This window comes from Salmo salar, chromosome 13 (assembly GCF_965601325.2).
Source record: "Salmo salar chromosome 13, fSalSal1, whole genome shotgun sequence".
NCBI classification, from domain to species: domain Eukaryota; kingdom Metazoa; phylum Chordata; class Actinopteri; order Salmoniformes; family Salmonidae; genus Salmo; species Salmo salar.
The window spans coordinates 103708914-103735150 of NC_138303.1; the positions used below are offsets into that span (position 1 = coordinate 103708914).

The 26237-nt window shown below is 43.1% G+C and overlaps 1 protein-coding gene across 2 annotated transcripts in view; it reads right to left on the reverse strand.

The window, feature by feature from the left end:
• Nucleotides 1–3614: 3614 nt before the first annotated feature.
• Nucleotides 3615–26237, reverse strand: part of LOC106568424 (dopamine beta-hydroxylase (dopamine beta-monooxygenase)) — a 43963-nt gene continuing 21340 nt past the window's right edge. For both annotated transcript variants that reach the window (XM_014138744.3, XM_014138743.3), the window contains exons 6-12: nucleotides 25948–26114; nucleotides 25270–25413; nucleotides 23517–23555; nucleotides 22266–22325; nucleotides 18023–18150; nucleotides 11102–11261; nucleotides 3615–4265 (exon numbers count right to left, since the gene is read on the reverse strand). In XM_014138744.3, coding sequence (XP_013994219.1) covers nucleotides 4128–4265; nucleotides 11102–11261; nucleotides 18023–18150; nucleotides 22266–22325; nucleotides 23517–23555; nucleotides 25270–25413; nucleotides 25948–26114 — 836 coding nt within the window. In that variant the 3' untranslated portion in view covers nucleotides 3615–4127. The remainder of the gene's footprint in view (nucleotides 4266–11101; nucleotides 11262–18022; nucleotides 18151–22265; nucleotides 22326–23516; nucleotides 23556–25269; nucleotides 25414–25947; nucleotides 26115–26237) is intronic.

Genomic DNA, 26237 nt, shown 5'->3' on the forward strand with positions numbered 1-26237 from the left:
CCAGGTCGCAGTTGTAAATGAGAACTAGTTCTCAACTGGCCTACCAGGTTAAATAAAGGTGAAATTTAAAAATGTTTAAAAAAATTAAATACTGAGTCCAAAATAACCGTTTTTTTGCTGCAGTAGTTTTGCTGTGTAACTGCAGTTACAGTGCAATATAACTGCAGTTATTCTGCAATTACTGTGCCAAAATACCACAGTCAACTGCAGTTACTGCAATTTCAAAACTGCAATATTTTTTTGTAAGGGAACTTAGTCCTATTTTATGAGCACACTAAGGTAGATGTTATCTATTTGAAAATCGTTCCATACAACTGAAATAAAGTATTTCCTCGTTTACTGTGGCAATTTACCCAACACGTTGAATGAATGGAAAACCTATGATAATGGTGTTGCCTACTTGTATTATTTTATTAACTATTTTTTATATAAAATTTTCCAATATGGTCATTTCTTATCAAGATTATGGCAAAAATATCCGTGGACAGTCCATATTTGAAATGTTTAACTAAATCAAGTAAATAGTGATTGACTTATTTAATCTATATTTTTTTAGCAAATTAAAATGGGGTCTAAAGTTATTTAGAATGGCATGTATTATACACTGCTCAAAAAAATAAAGGGAACACTTAAACAACACAATGTAACTCCAAGTCAATCACACTTCTGTGAAATCAAACTGTCCACTTAGGAAGCAACACTGTTTGACAATAAATTTCACATGCTGTTGTGCAAATGGAATAGACAACAGGTGGAAATTATAGGCAATTAGCAAGACACCCCCAATAAAGGAGTGGTTCTGCAGGTGGGGACCACAGACCACTTCTCAGTTCCTATGCTTCCTGGCTGATGTTTTGGTCACTTTTGAATGCTGGCGGTGCTTTCACTCTAGTGGTAGCATGAGACGGAGTCTACAACCCACACAAGTGGCTCAGGTAGTGCAGCTCATCCAGGATGGCACATCAATGCGAGCTGTGGCAAGAAGGTTTGCTGTGTCTGTCAGCGTAGTGTCCAGAGCATGGAGGCGCTACCAGGAGACAGGCCAGTACATCAGGAGACGTGGAAGAGGCCGTAGGAGGGCAACAACCCAGCAGCAAGACCGCTACCTCCGCCTTTGTGCAAGGAGGAGCAGGAGGAGCACTGCCAGAGCCCTGCAAAATGACCTCCAGCAGGCCACAAATGTGCATGTGTCTGCTCAAACGGTCAGAAACAGACTCCATGAGGGTGGTATGAGGGCCCGACGTCCACAGGTGGGGGTTGTGCTTAATAAATTGGGTGAATTTTGGCCCATTCCTCCTGACAGAGCTGGTGTAACTGAGTCAGGTTTGTAGGCCTCCTTGCTCGCACACGCTTTTTCAGTTCTGCCCCAAAATGTTGAATAGCATTGAGGTCAGGGCTTTGTGATGGCCACTACCAATACCTTGACTTTGTTGTCCTTAAGACATTTTTCCACAACTTTGGAAGTCTGCTTGGGGTCATTGTCCATTTGGAAGACCCATTGGCGACCAAGCTTTAACTTCCTGACTGATGTCTTGAGATGTTGCTTCAATATATCCACATGATGCCATCTATTTTGTGAAGTGCACCAGTCCCTCCTGCAGCAAAGCACCCCCACAACATGATGCTGCCACCCTGTGCTTCACGGTTGGGATGGTGTTCTTCGGCTTGCAAGCCTCCCCCTTTTTCCTCTAAACATAATGATGGTCATTATGGCCAAACAGTTCTATTTTTGTTTCATCAGACCAGAGGACATTTCTCCAAAAAATACGATCTTTGTCCCCATGTGCAGTTGCAAACCGTAGTCTGGCTTTTTTATGGCGGTTTTGGAGCAGTGGCTTCTTCCTTGCTGAGCGGCCTTTCAGGTTATGTCGATATAGGACTCATTTTACTGTGGATATAGATACTTTTGTACCTGTTTCCTCCAGCATCTTAACAAGGTCCTTTGCTGTTGTTCTGGGATTGATTTGCACTTTTTGCACCAAAGTATGTTCATCTCTAGGAGAGATCACATCTCCTTCCTGAGTGGTATGATGGCTGTGTGGTTTCATGTTGTTTATACTTGCGTACTATTGTTTGTACAGATGAACGTGGTACCTTCAGGCATTTGGAAATTGCTCCCAAGGATGAACCAGACTTGTGGAGGTCTACAATTTACTTTCTGAGGTCTTGGCTGATTTCCTTTGATTTTCCCATGATTTCAAGCAAAGAGGCACTGAGTTTGAAGGTAGGCCTTGAAATACATCCACAGGTACACCTCCAATTGACTCAAATTAGCCTATCAGAAGCTTCTAAAGCCATTACATTATTTTCTGGAATTTATCCAAGTTGTTTAAAGGCACAGTCAACTTAGTGTATGTAAACTTCTGACCCACTGGAATTGTAATACAGTGAATTATAAGTGAAATAATCTGTCTGTAAACAATTGTTGGAAAAATTACTTGTGTCATGCACAAAGTAGATGTCCTAACCGACTTGCCAAAACTATAGATTGTTAACAAGATGTGTATGTAAACTTCCGACTTCAACTGTATGTGCTGATGTAAAAAGGACTTTACAAATACTTTATTTATTTTATTTAACCTTTATTTAACTAGGCAAATCAGTTAAGAATAAATTCTTATTTACAATGATGGCCTACCAAAAGGCAAAAGGCTTCCTGCGGGGACGGAGCCTGGGATTAAAAAAATAAACAATAATAAATACAATATAAATACAGGACAAAACACACATCACAACAAGAGAGACAACATAGCAAGGCAGCAACACATGACAACACATTTGATTGACTGATCAGCCTTTTGGTTTCAATGCTCCTGATGGGTTGATATTTCATTGGGGGCGAGAGTAGAGAATCTAGACCAGCTGTCTGGTATCGTAGTCACTTGACACGGTAACAACAGGAGATCAACTAATCTGATGGTTTATCCTTGTAGGTTTTCCCTAGCAATCAAGCTTATTTTAACCAGGAGGTGAATGTAATCTCCTGTTTGTAGCGTTTTAAGACATCCAGTGCTAACCTGCAGGAGGTTAAGTTCTGCCTGTTCGTTGCAAAGCAGGTTAAGTTCTGCTTGTTCGTTGCAATCAAGCCTCAGAGGTGTTGATTTAACCATGTTTGTGTGTGCTCTCTCTCTCTCAGGTCAATGCTGACTTTTTAAAGATTGAGAAGTTCACTCTGGAGGGAATCGGAATGGTATTCGAGGCTAAGGCACACCTCAAGTTGCACTTTGACCCCTCAAACAACTGCGTGAAGGACATTTACCCTGCTGACCACCTTATCCTAGAGAGATATACACGGTTATCAAAACGTCACACCAGGGTAAGCCTACACAAAACATAGCCCTTATTTTAACTATTTCTAAAATTCCCTATGGGAAAAATGAATGGTGGAAAAACGATTGGAACCATTTCCCTGTTTGACCGCTAGGTTTTATGGGTATTATGACTCTTACTGTGGTACTCTATGTTGTGTCAATATTAGTGTTGTATACTGCGCTATGTTAATTGCAGAACTGAATACCCAGTGTATTCTTCTTGCTGAATTGGAGTCAATGATAATGAATTAACGAAAGATAATTACTTGCCTGTATAAAACAAAAGGTAGAACTGCTTGCCTGTGAATTCTTCAATACACTTTATTGATTCATTTCAAATGCAATGCAGGAATTCTTTCTTTGGGATGGACAATAATGTGATTTGTTAAGCATGGGACTAGAACTAGGCTTAATCTGTCTCTGGGTAACTAGTCCTATATGTCCAAATCAATTGAGTGACAGGTTTAGAAGACTTTAACATGTATCATTGATATGCAGTTCTTGATGTCAATAATTAACATACAGCTTAAAATGATAAACCACGATGACCAGTAAAATCAAGCTTTATATTTATCCACCATTATCTTCACCCATCAATGTGACAATGTTTTAAGATTCATTGGACAATAAATATCTGGTGAGAGATGTTGGAGTATGTTTTAATTCACTGTGTAAGAATACTGGAATGTGATGATGACAGAGCTGACATCATGCTAGTCCTTGTGTTGTTGTGGTGGAGGTGAAGTACATCACCAGAGAGAGAAAGAGAAGGAGGGGGTTGTTATTCAGACAGAGGAGAGGGTCTTCAGCAGGGCGTCAGACCTCCTCACCTCTATCAGGCTGCACCACGGTGGGCTCACTGCTCTGTGAGGGCAGCTTGCCCCCTTCACACGGGTAGCGGGGCCTCTGGAGCTGTGATGTCACAACAGGAAGCTCCTGCCTTTCCCAGTCGCCCTGGCACAAAACAAACACAGAAGCAGTCAGTCAGGCAAGGTGTGTGTGTGTGTGTGTGTGTGTGTGTGTGTGTGTGTGTGTGTGTGTGTGTGTGTGTGTGTGTGTGTGTGTGTGTGTGTGTGTGTGTGTGTGTGAACTTCATTGTACTGTGAAGACCTTAACTGTACTGTGAACTTTTGACTTGTTTTGTGTGATGGTTAAGCGCACATTTGAACTGTTGAACTGTGTGTTTGATCATGTGTGGTGGTATGTGTTTCTGTGCAGTGTTTCTCTATGAGAATATGCCCTATACGGTAGAGTTAGTCACCAGGTCCCTATACGGTAGAGTTAGTCACCAGGTCCCTATACGGTAGAGTTAGTCTCCAGGTCCCTATACGGTAGAGTTAGTCTCCAGTCACCAGGTCTATACGGTAGAGTTAGTCTCCAGTCACCAGGTCCCTATGCAGTAGAGTTAGTCACCAGGTCCCTATACGGTAGAGTTAGTCACCAGGTCCCTATACGGTAGAGTTAGTCTCCAGGTCCCTATACGGTAGAGTTAGTCTCCAGTCACCAGGTCTATACGGTAGAGTTAGTCTCCAGTCACCAGGTCCCTATGCAGTAGAGTTAGTCACCAGGTCCCTATACGGTAGAGTTAGTCTCCAGTCACCAGGTCCCTATACGGTAGAGTTAGTCTCCTGTCACCAGGTCCCTATACGGTAGAGTTAGTCTCCTGTCACCAGGTCCCTATACGGTAGAATTAGTCACCAGGTCCCTATACGGTAGAGTTAGTCTCCTGTCACCAGGTCCCTATACGGTAGAGTTAGTCTCCTGTCACCAGGTCCCTATACGGTAGAGTTAGTCTCCTGTCACCAGGTCCCTATACGGTAGAGTTAGTCACCAGGTCCCTATACGGTAGAGTTAGTCTCCAGTCACCAGGTCCCTATAGAGTTAGTCACCAGGTCCCTATACGGTAGAGTTAGTCACCAGGTCCCTATACGGTAGAGTTAGTCACCAGGTCCCTATACGGTAGAGTTAGTCACCAGGTCCCTATACGGTAGAGTTAGTCACCAGGTCCCTATACGGTAGAGTTAGTCTCCAGTCACCAGGACCCTATACGGTAGAGTTAGTCTCTAGTCACCAGGTCCCTATACGGTAGAGTTAGTCACCAGGTCCCTATATGGTAGAGTTAGTCTCCTGTCACCAGGTCCCTATACGGTAGAGTTAGTCTCCTGTCACCAGGTCCCTATACGGTAGAGTTAGTCTCCAGTCACCAGGTCCCTATACGGTAGAGTTAGTCACCAGGTCCCTATACGGTAGAGTTAGTCTCCAGGTCCCTATACGGTAGAGTTAGTCTCCAGGTCCCTATACGGTAGAGTTAGTCTCCAGGTCCCTATCTCCAGGTCCCTCTCCAGGTCCCTATAGAGTTAGTCACCAGGTCCCTATACGGTAGAGTTAGTCACCAGGTCCCTATACGGTAGAGTTAGTCTCCAGGTCCCTATACGTTAGAGTTAGTCACCAGGTCCCTATACGGTAGAGTTAGTCTCCAGTCACCAGGTCTATACGGTAGAGTTAGTCTCCAGTCACCAGGTCCCTATACGGTAGAGTTAGTCTCCTGTCACCAGGTCCCTATACGGTAGAGTTAGTCACCAGGTCCCTATACGGTAGAGTTAGTCTCCAGGTCCCTATACGGTAGAGTTAGTCACCAGGTCCCTATACGGTAGAGTTAGTCACCAGGTCCCTATACGGTAGAGTTAGTCTCCAGTCACCAGGTCCCTATACGGTAGAGTTAGTCACCAGGTCCCTATACAGTAGAGTTAGTCTCCAGGTCCCTATACGGTAGAGTTAGTCACCAGGTCCCTATACGGTAGAGTTAGTCTCCAGTCACCAGGTCCCTATACGGTAGAGTTAGTCACCAGGTCCCTATACGGTAGAGTTAGTTTCCAGTCACCAGGTCCCTATACAGTAGAGTTAGTCTCCAGGTCCCTATACGGTAGAGTTAGTCACCAGGTCCCTATACGGTAGAGTTAGTCTCCTGTCACCAGGTCTATACGGTAGAGTTAGTCTCCAGTCACCAGGTCCCTGATAGAGTAGAGCTCCCAAGTGGCACAGCGGTCTAAGGCACTGCATCTCAATGCAAGAGTCGTCACTACAGTCCCTGGTTTGAATCCAGACTGTATCACATCCGGCTGTGATTGGGAGTCCCATAGGGCGGTGCACAATTGGCCCAGCGTCGTCTGAGTTTGGCTGGGGTAGGCCGTCATTGTAAATAAGAATGGGTTCTTAACTGCCTAGTTAAATAAAGGTTAAATAAATAAATCAAAATAGAGTTAATCTCCAGTCATCAGATGATTGGCTGGCATATTGCCTCTGAACACGGGGACCTGGTTGGCAAGTCAGTAAGAGATCAATGGCCGCAGGTGAGGATACCATGGTAAATTTAACACTCACTAAATGCCTGCCTCACCTGCCACTATCCTTGTCTGTTACTGTCCCAGCAGCCATCAGCCAGGCCAGTCAGCCGCATACACACCTCTCCAGCCAGCCATGCTCTCACCCAGACTACTGGTGAATGATTTCAGACTGACAGCGATGGGGGAGGAGGATTGTTATGGTGATGCTCATATACGGTATCAGGGCCAGTCTGAGAGCCGAGTAGCAGTAAACTGTTACCGTAAATGATCAGAACAGACTGCACCCTGCAATCTATACTCCCATTTCATTTAATGGTGACGCAGCATGTGCTGCGCAAACTCTTTTTAAAATTTGATGAATATCGTTTTGGATTTCCAGCAGCAGCTCAGAGTGTGTATGTACCGGTACTGTACTAGACTTCCTGTACTATACTCACAGGGAAGAGCTTGGTGAAGGGCTGGTAACAGGCCATGGAGATGGGAGAGGTGTTGTAGAGAGTTCAGCACCTCTCCACTGTCCTGAACTATACATAACCATACTCTACTGTACTATATATACATAACTATACTCTACTGTATTGTCCTGTACTATACACAACTATACTCTACTGTACTGTCCTATACATAACTATACGCCACTGTACCACACATACTGTACTATACAAAACTATACTCTTCTGTACTGTCCTGTACCATACATAACTATACTCTACTGTACTGTCCCTGAACCTATACATAACTATACTCTACGGTACTGTCCTGAACTATACATAACTATACTCTCCTGTACTGTCCTGTACCATACATAACTATACTCTACTGTACTATACATAACTATACTCTCCTGTACTGTCCTGTACCATACATAACTATTCTCTTCTGTACTGTCCTGTACTATACATAACTATACTCTACTGTACTGTCCTGTATTAAACATAACTATACTCTACTGTACTGTCATGTACCATACATAACTATACTCTACTGTACTGTCATGTACCATACATAACTATACTCTACTGTACTATACATAACTATACTCTACTGGACTGTCCTGTACCATACATAACTATACTCTACTGTACTATACATAACTATACTCTACTGTACTGTCCTGTACCATACATAACTATACTCTACTGTACTATACAGAACTATACTCTCCTGTACTGTCCTGTACCATACATAACTATTCTATTCTGTACTGTCCTGTATTATACATAACTATACTCTACTGTACTGTCCTGTATTATACATAACTATACTCTACTGTACTGTTCTGTACATAACTGTACTCTACTGTGCTGTGCTATACTATAACTGTACTATACTATCCTGTACTCCAACTGTACTCTACAGTCCTGTACTATAACTGTACTCTACTGTCCTGTACCATAACTCCAGGTCCCTATACTGTCCTGTACTATACCTGTACTCTACTGTCCTGTACTATACTATAACTGTACTCTACTGTCCTGTACTATACAATCAAATCAAATTTTATTAGTCACATGTGCCAAATACAACAGGCGTAGACCTTAGAGTGAAATGCTTACTTACGAGCCCCTAACCAACAATGCAGTTTTAAAAAATACGGATAAGAATAAGAAATAAAAGTAACAAGTAATTAAAGTGCAGCATTAAAATAACAATAGCGAGACTATATACAGGGGTGGTACCGGTTCAGAGTCAATGTGCGGGGGTATCGGTTAGTTGAGGTAATATGTACATGTAGGTAGAGTTATCAAAGTGACTATGCATAGATGATAACAACAGAGAGTAGCAGCGGTGTAAAAGAGGGGGAGGGGGGTGTGACGCAAATATTCTGGGTAGCCATTTCATTAGGTGTCCAGGAGTCTTCAGGAGTCTTGAACCTAGACTTGGAGCTCCGGCACTGCTTGCCGTGCAGAAGCAGAGAGAACAGTCTATGACTAGGGTGGCTGGTGTCTTTGACAATGTTTAGGGCCTTCCTCTGACACCGCCTGGTATAGAGGTCCTGGATGGCAGGAAGCTTGGTCCCAGTGATGTACTGGGCCATTTGCACTACCCTCTGTAGTGCCTTGCGGTCGGAGGCCGAGCAGTTGCCATACCAGGCAGTGATGCAACCAGTCAGGATGCTCTCGATGGTGCAGCTGTAGAACCTTTTGAGGATATGAGGACCCATGCCAAATCTTTTCAGTCTCCTGAGGGGAATAGGTTTTGTCGTGCCCTCTTCACAACTGTCTTGGTGTGCTTGGACCATGTTAGTTTGTTGGTGATGTGGACACCAAGGAACTTGAAGCTCTCAACCTGCTCCACTGCAGCCCCGTCATTGAGAATAGGGGCGTGCTCGGTCCTCTTTTTCCTGTAGTCCACAATCATCTCCTTTGTCTTGATCACGTTGAGGGAGAGGTTGTTGTCCTGGCACCACACGGCCAGGTCTCTGACCTCCTCCCTATAGGCTGTCTTGTCGTTGTCGGTGATCAGGCCTACCATTGTTGTGTCATCTGCAAACTTAATGATAGTGTTGGAGTCGTGCCTGGCCGTGCAGTCATGAGTGAACAGGGAGTACAGGAGGGGACTGAGCACGCATCCCTGAGGGGCCCCTGTGTTGAGGATCAGTGTGGCGGATGTGTTGTTACCTACCCTTACAAACTGGGGGTGGCCCGTCAGGAAGTCCAGGATCCAGTTGCAGAGGGAGGTGTTTAGTCCCAGGATCCTTAGCTTATTGATGAGCTTTGAGGGCACTATGGTGTTAAATGCTGAGCTATAGTCAATGAATAGCATTCTCACATAGGTGTTCCTTTTGTCCAGGTGTGAAAGGGCAGTGTGGAGTGCAATAGAGATAGTATCATCTGTGAATCTGTTGGGGCGGTATGCAAATTGGAGTGGGTCTAGGATTTCTGGGATAATGATGTATATGTGAGGCATGACCAGCCTTTCAAAGCACTTCATGGCTACAGACGTGAGTGTTCTTGGGCACAGGCACTATGGTGGTCTGCTTAAAATATGTTGGTATTACAGACTTCGATAGGGAGAGGTTGAAAATGTCAGTGAAGCCACTTGCCATTTGGTGAGTGCATGCTCAGAGTACACGTCCTGGTAATCCATCTGTCCCTGCGACCTTGTGAATGTTGACCTGTTTAAAGGTCTTACTCACATTGGCTGCGGAGAGAGTGATCACACAGTTGTCTGGAACAGCTGGTGCTCTCATGCATGTTTCAGTGTTATTTGCCTCGAAGCGAGCATAGAAGTAGTTTAGCTCGTCTGAGAGGCATGTGTCACTGGGCAACTCTCGGCTGTGCTTCGATTTCATAGTCTGTAATGGTTTGCAAGCCCTGCCACATCCGACAAGCGTAAGAGCCGATGTAGTACAATTCAATCTTAGTCCTGTAATGACACTTTTCCTGCTTGAAGGTTTGTCGGAGGGCATAGCGGGATTTCTTATAAGCTTCCGGGTTAGAGTCCCGCTCCTTGAAAGTGGCAGCTCTAACCATTAGCTCAGTGTGGATGTTGCCTGTATCCATGGCTTCTGGTTGGTGTATGTATGTACAGTCACTGTGGAGACAACGTCATCGATGCACTTATTGATGAAGCCAATGACTGATGTGGTGTACTCCTCAATGCCATCGGAGGAATCCCAGAACATATTTCAGTCTGCTAGCAAAACAGTCCTGTAGCTTAGCATTTGCTTCATCTGATCACTGTTTTATTGATCTAGCCACTGGTGCTTCCTGATTTAATTTTTGCTTGTAAGCAGGAATCAGGAGGATAGAATTATGGTCAGATTTGCCAAATGCAGTACAAGGGAGAGCATTGAATGCATCTCTGTCTGTGGAGTAAAGGTGGTCCAGAGTGTTTTTTCCTCTGGTTGTACATTTAACATGCTGATAGAAATTTGGCAAAACAGATTTAGGTTTCCCTGCATTAAAGTCCCCGGCTACTAGGAGCGCCGCCTCTGGGTGACCGTTTTCTTGTTTGCTTAGGGCGGAATACAGCTCATTCAATGCTGTCTTAGTGCCAGCCTCTGACTGTGGTGGTATGTAAACAGCTATGAAAAATACAGATGAAAACTCTCTAGGTGGATAGTGTGGTCTACAGCTTATCATGAAATACTGTACCTCAGGCGAGCAACAGCTTGAGACTTCCTTAGATATCGTGCACCAGCTGTTATTTACAAAAAGACATAGTCCGCCGCCCCTTGTCTTACCAAATGCAGCTGTTCTATCCTGCAGGTGCAGCGTACAAAGCTTTATGTAACTTTATGTACAAAAATAAGTTACAAACAGGGCAAATAAACGAATAAAAAAACACAATCGGTTGGGGACACTTAAAACGACTGCCTTCTTCTCCGGCGCCATATTTAAAATATTTACTATAACTGTACTCTACTGTCCTGTACTATACCTGTACTCTACTGTCCTGTCCTATACTATAATGTACTCTACTGTCCTGTACTATACTCACAGGGAAGAGCTTGGCAGAGGACTGGTTACAGGCCATGGAGATGGGAGCGGTGTTGTAGAGAGAGTTGAGCACCTCTCCACTGAAGGAGTCCCAGGACAAAGAGGAGAACTGGTCCGTCACGCTGGTCTGACCACAGCTACACGCATCACCACCCTGGAACCTGAGAGGGGAGCGGGGAGGGGGAGGGGAGGGAGGAGGGTGAGGTAGGGGGAGGGAGAGAGGAGGGAGCAGGGGAAGGATGAGAGGATAGTGAAGGAGGATTGTTAGAGGGGAGGGAAGAGGGAGCAGGGGGAGGATGAGAGGACAGTGAAGGAGGGTGAGGGAGGATGAGACATTGAATGTCCAAGCATGGTCATGCTCATGTTAGTACTCCCTCATAGACAGAGCTTGTTGTAAAAACAAATAAGGAGCATACGGAGAACCAGGTTTATGTGAATGAATATGGAATGGGAGGTAGATCATCTATGAAAGAACTGGAATCTATCAAATACCATTACCTGTATCCTTTCGAATCCCTTTTTATACTGTGCCTTCAGAAAGTATTCAGAGCCCTTGACTTTTTCCACATTTTACTATGTTTCAGCCTTATTCTAAAATGGATTAAATAAAAAATCCTGAGCAATCTACACACAATACTAATGACAAAGCAAAAACAGGTTTTTAGATTTTCTGCAAATGTATTAAAAATAAAAAACAGAAATGAACATAAGTATTCAGACCCTTTGCTATGAGACTCAAAATTGAGCTCAGGTGCATCCTGTTTCCATTGATCATCCTTGAGATGTTTCCACAACTTGATTGGAGTCCACGTGTAGTAAATTCAATTGATTGGACATGATTTGGAAAGGCACACACCTGTCCATATAAGGTCCCACAGTTGACAGTGCATGTCAGAGCAAAAACCAAGCCATGAGGTCAAAGGAATTGTCCGTAGAGCTCCGAGACAGGATTGTGGGAAGGGTACCAAAGATTTCTGCAGCATAGAAGGTCCCCAAGAACACAGTGGCCTTCATCATTCTTAAATGGAAGAAGTTTGGAACCACCAAGACTCTTCCTAGAGCTGGCCGCCTGGCCAAACGGAGCAATCAGGGGAGAAGGGTCTTGGTCAGGGAGGTGACCAAGAACTTGATGGTCACTCTGTCAGAGCTCTAGAGTTCCTCTGTGGAGATAGGAGAACATTCCAGAAGAACAACCATCTCTGCAGCACTTGACCAATCAGGCCTTTATGGTAATGTGGCCAGACGGAAGCCACTCCTCAGTAAACGGCACATGACAGCCCGCTTGGAGTTTGCCAAAAGGCACCTAAAGACTATCAGACCATGATAAACAAGATTCTCTGGTCTGATGAAACCAAGATTTACTCTTTGGCCTGAATGCCAAGCGTCACGTCTGGAGGAAACCTGGAACCATCCCTACGGTGAAGCATGGTGGTGGCAGCATCATGCTATGATGCTATGGGGATGTTTTTCAGGGGCAGGGACACTAGTCAGGATTGAAGGAAAGATGAACGGAGCAAATTACAGAGAGATCCTTGATGAAAACCTTGTCCAGAGGTCGGTTCACGTTCCAACAGGACAACGACCCTAAGCACACAGCCAAGACAATGCAGGAGTGTCTTCGGGACAAGTCTATGAATGTCCTTGAGTTGCCCAGCCAGAGCTCGGACTTGAACCCGATCGAACATCTCTGAAGAGACCTGAAAATAGCAGTGCAGCAACGCTTCCCATCCAACCTGACAGAGCTTGAGAGGATCTGCAGAGAAGAATGGGAGAAACTCCACAAATACAGGTGTGCCAAGCTTGTACATCATACCCAAGAAGACTCAAGGCTGTAATCGCTGCCAAATGTGCTTCAACAAAGTACTGAGTAAAGGGTCTGAATACTTATGTAAATGTGATATTCAGTTTTTTTATTTATACATTAGCAATAAACATTTTAAACTGTTTTTGCTTTGTCATTATGGGGTATTGTGTGCAGATTGATGAGGTGGGAAAAATGTAATCAATTTTAGAATAAGGCTGTAATGTAACAAAATGTGGAAAAAGTCAATGGGTCTGAATACTTTCCGAAGGCACTGTATACACTGAGTGTTCAAAACATTAAGAACTATTTTCTTGACATAGACTGACCAGGTGAATCCAGGTGAAAGCTATGATCTATTATTGATGTAAATTGTTAAATCCACCAATCAGTGAAGATGAAGGGGAGGAGACATGTTAAAGAAGCATTTTTATGCCTTGAGACAATCGAGACATGGATTCAGAGGACAAATGGGCAAGACAAAAGATTTAAGCACCTTTGAATGGGGTATGGTAGTCACTGCCAGTCGCACTGGTTTGAGTGTGTCAAGACCTGCAACGCTGCTGGGTTTTTCAATCTCAATAGTGTCCCGTGTATCAAGAATGGTTCACTACCCAAAGGATATCCAGCCAACGGCAGGCCAGTGGTCGAAAATGGGTTATTAATGAAAGAGAACAAAGGAGGCATTGTGCAGAGCAATAGAAGGGCTACAGTTAGTCAACTGACAGTCCAACATTGGTGCCCAAAGAGCCATAAAATAATGCAAACTCGTTGTACCTTGACATGAATGGGGTAATGGCAGCCGACGACCGTATAGAGTTCCACTTCTTTCAGGAAAAAACAAGCAACTGTGGTTGCAGTGGGCTATGGAACATAAACACTGGAGAATTGGAAAAACATTGGCTGGTCCGATGAATCCCACTTCCTGCTGTTTCACGCTTAACTGGAGTATGGGGAAAACCCTGAGTACATGCATCCATCATGCCACGTGTCAACATTGCAGGCTGGTACCCAGGGTTGGGGAGTAACAGATTACATTTACATTATTTAGCAGATGCTCTTATCCAGAGCGACTTACAGTAGTGAATGCATACATTTCATACATTTTTTGTTCAGTACTGGTCCCCCATGGGAATTCAACCCACAACCCTGGCATTGCAAACACCCATGCTCTACCAACTGAGCCACACAGGATTACCCCAAAAAACAGTAAATGTAATCCGTTACCTTACCAGCAAAAATTTTTTTTATCAGATTACCGACACTTTTGAAAAACCAGTCTGAGATATGGCTTTTTCTTTGCAACTCTGCCTAGAAGGCAAGCATCCCGGAGTCGCCTCTTCACTGTTGACATTGAGACTGGTGTTTTGCAGGTAGCATTTAATGAAGCTGCCAGTTGAGGACTTGTGAGGCGTCTGTTTCTCATACTAGACACTCTAATGTACTTGTCCTCCCACGCCTCTTTCTATTTTGGTTAGAGACAGTTTGTGCTGTTCTGTGAAGGGAGTAGTACACAACGGTGTATGAGATCTTCAATTTCTTGGCAATTTCTCGCATGGAATAGCCTTCATATCTCAGAACAAGAATAGACTGATGAGTTTCAGAAGAAAGTTCTTTGTTTCTGGCCATTTTGAGCCTGTAATCGAACCCACAAATGCTGATGCTCCAGATACTCAACTAGTCTTTAAGAAGGCCAGTTTTATTGCTTCTGTAATCAGCACAACAGTTTTCAGCTGTGCTAACATAATTGCAAAAGGGTTTTCTATTGATCAATTAGCCTTTTAAAATGATAAACTTGGATTAGCTAACACAACGTGCCATTGGAACACAGGAGCGATGGTTGCTGAGAATGGGCCGCTGTACACCTATGTAGATATTCCATAAAAAAATCGGACTTTTCCAGCTACAGTAGTCGTTTGCAACATTAACAATGTCTTCACTTGTATTTCAGATCAATTTGATGTTATTTAATTGGACTATTTTTTTTGCCTTTCTTCCAAAAACAAGGATATTTCTAAGTGACCCCAAACTTTTCAACAGTAGTGTATATCCACTGATTCTTGAAGAATATAACTTAAATGCCTCATGACCTTAGTTCAATTGACACATTCCATGAGAACCCGAAATATAAGCTTGTTTTTCTCCAATGTTTATAAATATTGTAAATGTAAACAAACACTGTATAGCCTCATGACATGGTTAAAACAATACTTTGATATCATGGATGGCCAGTCCTTGCATCCGTAGCTCTGTCTATAAACCTCAGTGGTTACATTTCTCCAGGCCCTTCCCTCAGCTTTTTAACCAAAATAGAGGCGGGGCAACCGTTTTGTTTTTGTTTCATCTATGAATTTGCACTTCAAACAGATGCATATTATTAAGATATCAAAGGGTCACCAACAAAAAGGCAAACAATAGGCCTATAGCAAATGCAGCATATGGCATTCATTTTTCACATGTAAATAGCAGTTTTCAGTAGTGCTCAAAGCATGCCATTCCATGAGCACAAAATCATAATCAACAGAGTAGGGCTGGCTAATAAGTCCTTAGTTTTGGGGTTATACTCAGGTTAAACAATTTGGATAATCTATACTTCCATATTTCCAAGTCCTATTCTTGAAGATCAAGGGGTATAACATTTATTGGAATGACTGGAATTCTGATACACTTTGGTTTTTAACGTAAAGTTACAATGTAATCGTATTATTATATGTAGTAGAAAGCTGATGGGTTAGAAGAAGCCTACATAACCAAACCATAAAGTAAAAGTTTACATCCATGTATGGCAGCTATGTAAACTTTAACATTGATTTATCCTGCAATAGATGTCATTCAATTGGTAACATACAATTTTGTCTTCTTCTAATGCCTCTTAAGGGGAAAGTAATCTAAAAGTAACTCCATGTAATCAGATTACGTTACTGAGTTTGGGTAATCCAAAAATTGCGTCACTGATTACAATTTTGGACAGGTAACTAGTAACTGTAACGGATTACATTTAGAAAGTAACCTACCCAATCCTGCTGGTGCCAGGTGGTGGTGTGGGGTGTGTTTTCATGGCGCACATTGGGCTCCTTAATAAAAGTGGAGCAACGTTTGAATGCCACAGGATACATCATTGTCAATCAGGTGCATCCCTTCATGGCAGCAGTGTACCCATCTGCAAAATTATTTTTTCAGCAGGATAATGGTCCTTGCCACAAGGTTAGGATTGTCCAGGAATGGATTCATAAACATGACAGTGAATTCAGCTTACTCCAGTGGCCTGCCCAGTCACCAGATCTCAATCCAACTGAGCATCTGTGGGATGAGATGGAACGAGCTGTTGTGTGTAGATTGGTGAGATACATTTTTTTTAAATCCATTTTAGAATAAGGCTGTAACGTAACAAAATGTGGAAAAGGTCAAGGGGTCTGAATACTTTCCGAAGGCACTGTATATAGTTTATTTCCTAATCGTGCTGGATTCCAATTGTATCGGCCAATCTACCAATCACTCTAATCTTAATTCCAACCCTCAGATGTCCACAGACTAACCCATCCTTACCCATTTTACTCTTTCCTTTTGCAATACATCCCTCTATTTTACTGTGATGTCTTACGAGGGTCTGGAACCTCTCCATTTGTACCATTTCTATTGAGATTTCCCTGAAAATAAATACTTTACCAAAGAGTAAAATCCTATTTCCTTTTGATTGTGAATTTTCAGATCTCCTAACAATACTGTTTGTAGGTCCATCTGAACACAGACATTATGACTTCATAACCATCGAAGGACAGTACCAAGAGAGATTATCCATTCATTCTGTTTCCTCGTGGCAGTCTGCACAGTCTGACTGTTCAATGCCCCATATATAGATTTTTACATTTTTTTGTGACGATAATTTAATAATTTTCTTTAAATTGAATAGTTCGGATTGATGCGTACATTGCTGTTTTTGTATATCAGTTCATAAACACGATTCCATGGTATTGGGACATCACAAATTTGTTCCCAAACTGTCTTTGAATTTTATGTGACATAGCTGTCACACCTCTGGACCTTGTGTTGGTGATTGTTTTATATAAGGAATGGAATGAGTCGTTTTCTTCTGCTGGTTCGTGTGACATCTGTGTGGATTTAATCTGCTGAACAGTAACAGCTGTTTGATGAGGAGAATATTGATTGTTCTCCAGAGATTGATTCTCTAATGGTAGCTGAGTCAGCAAAAAACGGAAATGAAGACGCAGTGTGTGTTTGGTTAAAGATGACAGCTAGCTCTTCTTAATAAAGAGGATGGGTGTTACCTAGAAATGAAGCTATCCTGTGCGTGTGTTACCTGCAGATGAAGCTACAGTACTGTGTGTGTGTGTGTGTGTGTGTGTGTGTGTGTGTGTGTGTGTGTGTGTGTGTGTGTGTGTGTGTGTGTGTGTGTGTGTGTGTGGTGCACCCCTGCACACCCACTCCCCCAAGTTGGTGTGCCCATCGCAGGAGGTTGGTGGCACCTTAATTGGGGAGGATGGGCTCATGGTAGTGGCTGGAGCAGAATTAGTGGAATGGTATCAAAAACATCAAGGAATCGTATCAAACACATCAGGGAATCGTATCAAACACATCAGGGAATTGTATCAAACACATCAGGGAATCGTATCAAACACATCAGGGAATCGTATCAAACCCATCAGGGAATCGTATCAAACACATCAGGGAATCGTATCAAACACATCAGGGAATCGTATCAAACACATCAGGGAATCGTATCAAACACATCAGGGAATCGTATCAAACACATCAGGGAATCGTATCAAACACATCAGGGAATTGTATCAAACACATCAGGGAATCGTATGAAACACATCAGGGAATCGTATCAAACACATCAGGGAATCGTATCAAACACATCAGGGAATCGTATCAAACACATCAGGGAATCGTATCAAACACATCAGGGAATCGTATCAAACACATCAGGGAATCGTATCAAACACATCAGGGAATCGTATCAAACACATCAGGGAATCGTATCAAAAACATCAGGGAATCGTATCAAAAAATGCCATTTCATTGGCTCCATTCCAGACATTATTATGAGCCGTCTTCCCCTTTACCAGCCTTCTGTGGTGCCTGTGCACTGTATATTACCTGTTGATGAAGCTGAAGTACTTCTGCAGGTATCCAGGGTCAACGTTACTCTTACAGAGCTCTAGTTGAGTTCTGGGGTAGTAGTGTACATAGTTCACACACATCTCCTCCATGATCCCAAAGCCTCCCTGGATTAAAATGAGGAGAGAGAGACAGAGAGAGGTTAAAGAGAGATGTTAGAGAGAGAGGTTAGAGAGAGAGGTGTGAGAGAGAGGTGAGAGAGAGAGAGAGAGAGAGAGAGGGATACTTCAACTGGTGACTATCCAGGAAAATACAGAAAAAGGAGCTCTCCATTGCTGGGTAAATCTGATTGTTTACTTGTCCTGTCAATAAATCTATCAGCTTACATTTCCGCATCAATCGTTTTCTTCAGCGCTTTGAGTAGGAAAAAGGTGGGAGGCACCTATATACCTTCTCAGGGGACTGTCCCGCTCATCATGTCAATCAAACATGTCAATAACATCAATACTGTCAGTAGTAGCAACTACACAGGTTATTCAAGCAAGATTATGATCATCAGTCAAGATTCCTCCCAATACATTCCAGACTCCTCCCATACGTCCCAGACTCCTCCCATTACATTCCAGACTCCTCTCATACATTCCAGACTCCTCCCACACATTCCAGACTCCTCTCATATGTTCCAGACTCCTCCCACACATTCCAGACTCCTCCCACACATTCCAGACTCCTCTCATATGTTCCAGACTCCTCCCAATACATTCCAGACTCCTCTCATACATTCCAGACTCCTCCCACACATTCCAGACTCCTCTCATATGTTCCAGACTCCTCCCAATACATTCCAGACTCCTCTCATACATTCCAGATTCCTCCCACACATACCAGACCCCTCCCCATACATTCCAAACGCCTCCCATACATTCCAGACTCCTCCCATACATTCCAGACTCCTCCCCATCCATTCCAAATGCCTCTCATACATTCCAGACTCCTCCCATACTTCCCAAACGCCTCCCATACATTCCAGATTCTTCCCTATACATTCCAGACTCCTCCCATACAGACATTCCAGACTCCTCCCCATACATATACATTCCAGACTCCTCCCCATATATGTACATTCCAGGCTCCTCCCCATACATATACATTCCAGACTCCTTCCCCATACATATACATTCCAGACTCCTTCCCCATACATATACATTCCAGACTCCTCCCCATACATATACATTCCAGACTCCTCCCCATACATATACATTCCAGACTCCTTCCCCATACATATACATTCCAGACTCCTCCCCATACATATACATTCCAGACTCCTTCCCCATACATATACATTCCAGACTCCTCCCCATACATATACATTCCAGACTCCTTCCCCATACATATACATTCCAGACTCCTCCCCATACATATACATTCCAGACTCCTCCCCATACATATACATTCCAGACTCCTCCCCATACATATACATTCCAGACTCCTTCCCCATACATATACATTCCAGACTCCTCCCCATACATATACATTCCAGACTCCTCCCCATACATATACATTCCAGACTCCTCCCCATACATATACATTCCAGACCCCTCCCCATACATATACATTCCAGACCCCTCCCCATACATATACATTCCAGACTCCTCCCATACATATACATTCCAGACTCCTCCCCATACATATACATTCCAGGCTCCTCCCCATACATATACATTCCAGACTCCTCCCCATACATATACATTCCAGACTCCTCCCCATACATATACATTCCAGACCCCTCCCCATACATATACATTCCAGACTCCTCCCCATACATATACATTCCAGGCTCCTCCCCATACATATACATTCCAGACTCCTCCCCATACATATACATTCCAGACCCCTCCCCATAAATATACATTCCAGACTCCTCCCCATACATATACATTCCAGACCCCTCCCTATACATTCCAGACTCCTCCCCATACATACCAGACTCCTCTCATACATTCCAGACTCCTCCCCATACATTCTAGACTCCTCCCATACATTCCAAATGCCTCCCATACATTCCAGACTCCTCCCCATACATTCCAAATGCCTCCCATATGCTCCAGACTCCTCCCATACATGCAAAAAGACTCTCATACGTTCCTGACTCCTCCCAATACATTCTAGACTCCTCTCATACATTCCAGACTCCTCCCCATAAATTTCCCTGTGGCTCAGTTGGTAGAGCATGGTGATTGCAGCGCCAACATGGTGTGTGCAACGTCAGCGTTGTGGGTACAATTCCCACGGGAGGCCAGTACAAAAAAATGCATGAAATGAAATGTATGCATTCACTACTGTAAGTCGCTCTGGATAAGAGCGTCTGCTAAATGACTAAAATGTAAATTCCAGACTCCTCCCATACATTCCAGACTCCTCCCCATACATTCCAAATGCCTCTCATACATTCCAGACTCCTCCCCATACATACCAGACTCCTCCCCATACTTTCCAAACGCCTCCCATACATTCCAGACTCCTCCCATACATATACATTCCACACTCCTCCCCATATATATACATTCCACACTCCTCCCCATATATATACATTCCAGACCCCTCCCCATACATATACATTCCAGACTCCTCCCATACATATACATTCCAGACTCCTCCCCATACATATACATTCCAGACTCCTCCCATACATATACATTCCACACTCCTCCCCATACATATACATTCCAGACTCCTCCCTATATATATACATTCCAGACCCCTCCCTATACATATACATTCCAGACCCCTCCCCATACATATACATTCCAGACTCCTCCCCACACATATACATTCCAGACTCATTCCTATACATTCTAGACCCTGTCCATACATTCCAAATGCCTCTCATACATTCCAGACTCCTCCCCATACATACCAGACTCCTCCCCATACTTTCCAAACGCCTCCCATACATTCCAGACTCCTCCCATACATATACATTCCACACTCCTCCCATATATATACATTCCAGACTCCTCCCTATACATTCCAGACTCCTCCCATACATATACATTCCAGACCCCTCCCTATACATATACATTCCACACTCCTCCCATACATATACATTCCAGACTCCTCCCCATACATATACATTCCAGACTCCTCCCATACATATACATTCCACACTCCTCCCATACATATACATTCCAGACTCCTCCCCATACATATACATTCCAGACTCCTCCCCATACATATACATTCCAGACCCCTCCCTATACATATACATTCCAGACTCCTCCCCATACATATACATTCCAGACTCCTCCCCATACATATACATTCCAGACCCCTCCCCATACATATACATTCCAGACTCCTCCCCATACATATACATTCCAGACCCCTCCCCATACATATACATTCCAGACTCCTCCCCATATATATACATTCCAGACTCCTCCCCATACATTTACATTCCAGACTCCTCCCCATAGATTCCAGTCTCCTCCCCATACATTTCCGACTCCTCCACATACATCCCACTTGAATTGCAAAAGACAGATATCAACATTGAAAAAATGTATTTAGCAAAACAGATGAGATAGACAGCCGTTCATTCAAACCTTTTGGTTCAATGCAATCTAAGCAGACGATCCAAAGTATCTCTCTCTGTAACAATTTCCTCACTATATTGCAACCTCTGGAGGAAAGAGAAACTTTCTCAATTCTCCCTCCATGCCCTCATCATAACCCCAGAAACACTGAGGACAGTGTGTGAGTATGTGTGTTTATATTTGTGCATGTGTCTGTTCGTGCAATTGTACGTGCGTAAGAGTGAGTGTGTGCCCACTGCTGTCCACTGCTCTCAGCATCAGAGGAGAGGAGGAGAGAGCATCATCATCGTCATCATCATCATCCTCCAGCCCAGAGCCTCCTTCTCACTGTGTCTGACCCCAGATTACTGAGATCTGGGCTGGGCAGTAGAGCCACTCTGAGCCCTGCCTGTCTGTGGTAGGATAGACCCACATTAACACATTAATCTGGTTGGCTAAAGTTACTAGATAGAGGCTTCGAACACAGTCACTGCTGTGAGAGCATCGAAACCGTTATGTATCATGGGTAGATTGTGATTAACTGACTATTCTATAAATAGTATTGAGTTATTTCTGAAGGTGGTTTGTAGATCAGTCAGTCTAGACTCGCCTTCAAGTGCATGTGTGCATGTATGCATGTTTGCGGTCTGCATAACCATTTGCTATATTACATGGCTGCACTTGTAGTGAAAACCAAACATACTCACCACTGTAGGCTGGCTCCTGTCCTCTGTGTTGTATGTACACTTTGTCAAGAGGACGTCACCCTGTTGGGGACATACACACTCAAATCAGGCAATGTTCTGCCAATGTTTTACACGTATCCTCCTAGAGGGTAACAACAAGTTACCATGGTTTACAGAATATTTGTGTTGTTCCTTTTTATTTTTAAACAGGCAACTCTGCATCTCTGTTGTTCTGCAGCAGAGCAGTGACAGACTGTAGTTGTAGTAGTACTGTGTATCATCTCTGTTGTTCTGCAGCAGAGCAGTGACAGACTGTAGTTGTAGTAGTACTGTGTATCATCACTGTTGTTCAGCAAGAGAGCAGTGACAGACTGTAGTTGTAGTGGTACTGGGTATCATCTCTGTTGTTCTGCAGCAGAGCAGAGACAGACTGTAGTTATAGTAGTACTGTGTATCATCTCTGTTGTTCTGCAGCAGAGCAGAGACAGACTGTAGTTGTAGTAGTACTGTGTATCATCTCTGTTGTTCTGCAGCAGAGCAGAGACAGACTGTAGTTGTAGTAGTACTGTGTATCATCTCTGTTGTTCTGCAGCAGAGACAGACTGTAGTTGTAGTAGTACTGTGTATCATCTCTGTTGTTCTGCAGCAGAGCAGAGACAGACTGTAGTTGTAGTAGTACTGTGTATCATCTCTGTTGTTCTGCAGCAGAGACAGACTGTAGTTGTAGTAGTACTGTGTATCATCTCTGTTGTTCTGCAGCAGAGCAGTGACAGACTGTAGTTGAAGTAGTACTGTGTATCATCTCTGTTGTTCTGCAGCAGTGACAGTCTGTAGTTGTAGTAGTACTGTGTATCATCTCTGTTGTTCTGCAGCAGAGACAGACTGTAGTTGTAGTAGTACTGTGTATCATCTCTGTTGTTCTGCAGCAGAGCAGTGACAGACTGTAGTTGAAGTAGTACTGTGTATCATCTCTGTTGTTCTGCAGCAGAGCAGTGACAGACTGTAGTTGAAGTAGTACTGTGTATCATCTCTGTTGTTCTGCAGCAGTGACAGTCTGTAGTTGTAGTACTACTGTGTATCATCTCTGTTGTTCTCGTCTTGTTTCACCCTCAGTCATCTTCTCTTCCTCATGTCTGTAATAGTCCCTTCTTTCTCTCACTGCCCCTGTTCCCTTTACCGGATGTTATTCCATAGACAAAACACACCGTACTGTGTGGTATCTTATCCCACCTGCTGAGACAGCTGTGACAGTAGAAAGGGGAGCATACTTACAGGCAGCACTGTCACCATCTTCCTCAGCATTCTGATTATCTGGAGGAGGAGACAACATTCACATCGATTGAATTGCTTTCAAAACACAATGATCCAGTGGAAAAGGTTAGTAGAGGTGCTGACTAACGGCGAGTAAACTGTAGGCTATAAGAAATAATAATAAAGAGATTCGTACTCACTCTATGCAGTGTAAACTCCCAGTCATTCATTGGGTAAAACACCAACATTTCACCTTCACCCTGAAGAAGTCACTGTGATGCTGAAACGTTGATGGTGTTTAACCCAATAAATGACTGGCAGCGTGTATATACAGAGTGTAACTCTCTTTATTTATTTTTATAAAACACAATGATCTGGCTGTGATTTCTTGTTTTGATTAAAGTTGTCTTGTATCTAGATTAGTCAGAAGATATGAGCTGGATACAAGGAAGAGTGTTGTACAGGCAGGTGGTTAGAAGATATGAGGAAAATAGTTCTAATACATGCAGAGAGAGTCTCAATAGAAAGTCTTACATGACACTTTTTTGTATTGCTAGGTATTACTACACTGTTGGAGATAGAAACACAAGCACTTCGCTGCACCTGCGATAACATCTACACATAAAAATTGTTTATGTCCCTCAAGGTTGCATCTAGACTATTTAGAGAAAGGATATGAATACAGATCAGTTAGAGAAAGGATATGAATACAGATCAGTTAGAGAAAGGATATGAATACAGATCAGTTAGAGAAAGGATATGAATACAGATCAGTTAGAGAAAGGATATGAATACAGATCAGTTAGAGAAAGGATATGAATACAGGTCAGTTAGAGAAAGGATATGAATACAGATCAGTTAGAGAAAGGATATGAATACAGATCAGTTAGAGAAAGGATATGAATACAGATCAGTTAGAGAAAGGATATGAATACAGATCAGTTAGAGAAAGGATATGAATACAGATCAGTTAGAGAAAGGATATGAATACAGATCAGTTAGAGAAAGGATATGAATACAGATCAGTTAGAGAAAGGATATGAATACAGGTCAGTTAGAGAAAGGATATGAATACAGATCAGTTAGAGAAAGGATATGAATACAGATCAGTTAGAGAAAGGATATGAATACAGGTCAGTTAGAGAAAGGATATGAATACAGGTCAGTTAGAGAAAGGATATGAATACAGATCAGTTAGAGAAAGGATATGAATACAGATCAGTTAGAGAAAGGATATGAATACAGGTCAGTTAGAGAAAGGATATGAATACAGGTCAGTTAGAGAAAGGATATGAATACAGATCAGTTAGAGAAAGGATATGAATACAGATCAGTTAGAGAAAGGATATGAATACAGGTCAGTTAGAGAAAGGATATGAATACAGGTCAGTTAGAGAAAGGATATGAATACAGATCAGTTAGAGAAAGGATATGAATACAGATCAGTTAGAGAAAGGATATGAATACAGATCAGTTAGAGAAAGGATATGAATACAGGTCAGTTAGAGAAAGGATATGAATACAGATCAGTTAGAGAAAGGATATGAATACAGATCAGTTAGAGAAAGGATATGAATACAGATCAGTTAGAGAAAGGATATGAATACAGGTCAAGGGAGAGTTGTGTTGTTCTGCAGCAGCAAACCAGGTGTGTGTGTCTTGCCTCACTGAACCTTGGAGAGTTTAGTAGTACCTTAACAGAGGAGAGTGAGAGAGAGCTCTGTGTGTGCGTGTGTGTTTGTTGGTGCATACAGTATGTACCCAGAGGGGTTACCTGATAGTGGGTGCTGAAATGCTTATCCTCCTGTACCACCTTCACCTCTCTTCCACCCCTCACCAGGACCGTCCTCACCCCTCTCCCCGCCAAGTGAGTGTGCAGCTGGGACGCAAAGATGTTGATCCCCCCTGGAGGAAGGGCCTGGTGGAGGTCATGAGAGGAATTGGACACGTTAAGAAAGGTACATTTACGATATTCTAACTCCTGTCAGTTTCATTTGTACTGAGATATTGTACTGTAGTTCTAGCCATGTAAGTAGAAATATTATCTGATTACAATAAGACAAAGGGGGTCATTTATGCTCATGACAAGTATTACAATGCCTTACAACCACATGTTAGTGCATTATACCTGGGGGTTTTAAGTCAAATGTTACCAGCCTGGTTCCATTGTTATTGAAGGTCCAGGAGTGGTTCCAGTCCTGTATCTACAGTAGACATCCCTGAGGGATATTGTAACCTACCAACAGTCTGTCTATACATTTTCTAAGGATTTATATTACAAGGATATTGTACTAATAGTTTGTGTAAACGTTTTCTAAGGATTTATGTTAGAAGGATATTGTACTAACAGTTTGTGTGAACGTTTTCTAAGGATTTATGTTAGAAGGATATTGTACTAACAGTTTGTGTCAACGTTTTCTAAGGATTTATGTTAGAAGGATATTGTACTAACAGTCTGTGTACACTTGGACGTGCAGAATCCTGTGAGATGGAAGTTCTGTTCTCTGGGTGGTATGGCCATGACCGGGGTGTAGACCAGCCCAAGCTCCATGATGCCCGCGTCGTACCTCCTTAAGCTGGGGGTGTGGTAGAGACGCACCCCAGAGTTGTCCTTACGACCTGCATGGGGACACAGCACAACCAGAACCTGTCAGAGAGGAGGGGACACAGGAAGGAGGAGAGGTAGAGGGAGGGGCGGAGTCTTGAAGGAGGATGCGAGACTGAAGGGAGGTACGTGGGGGA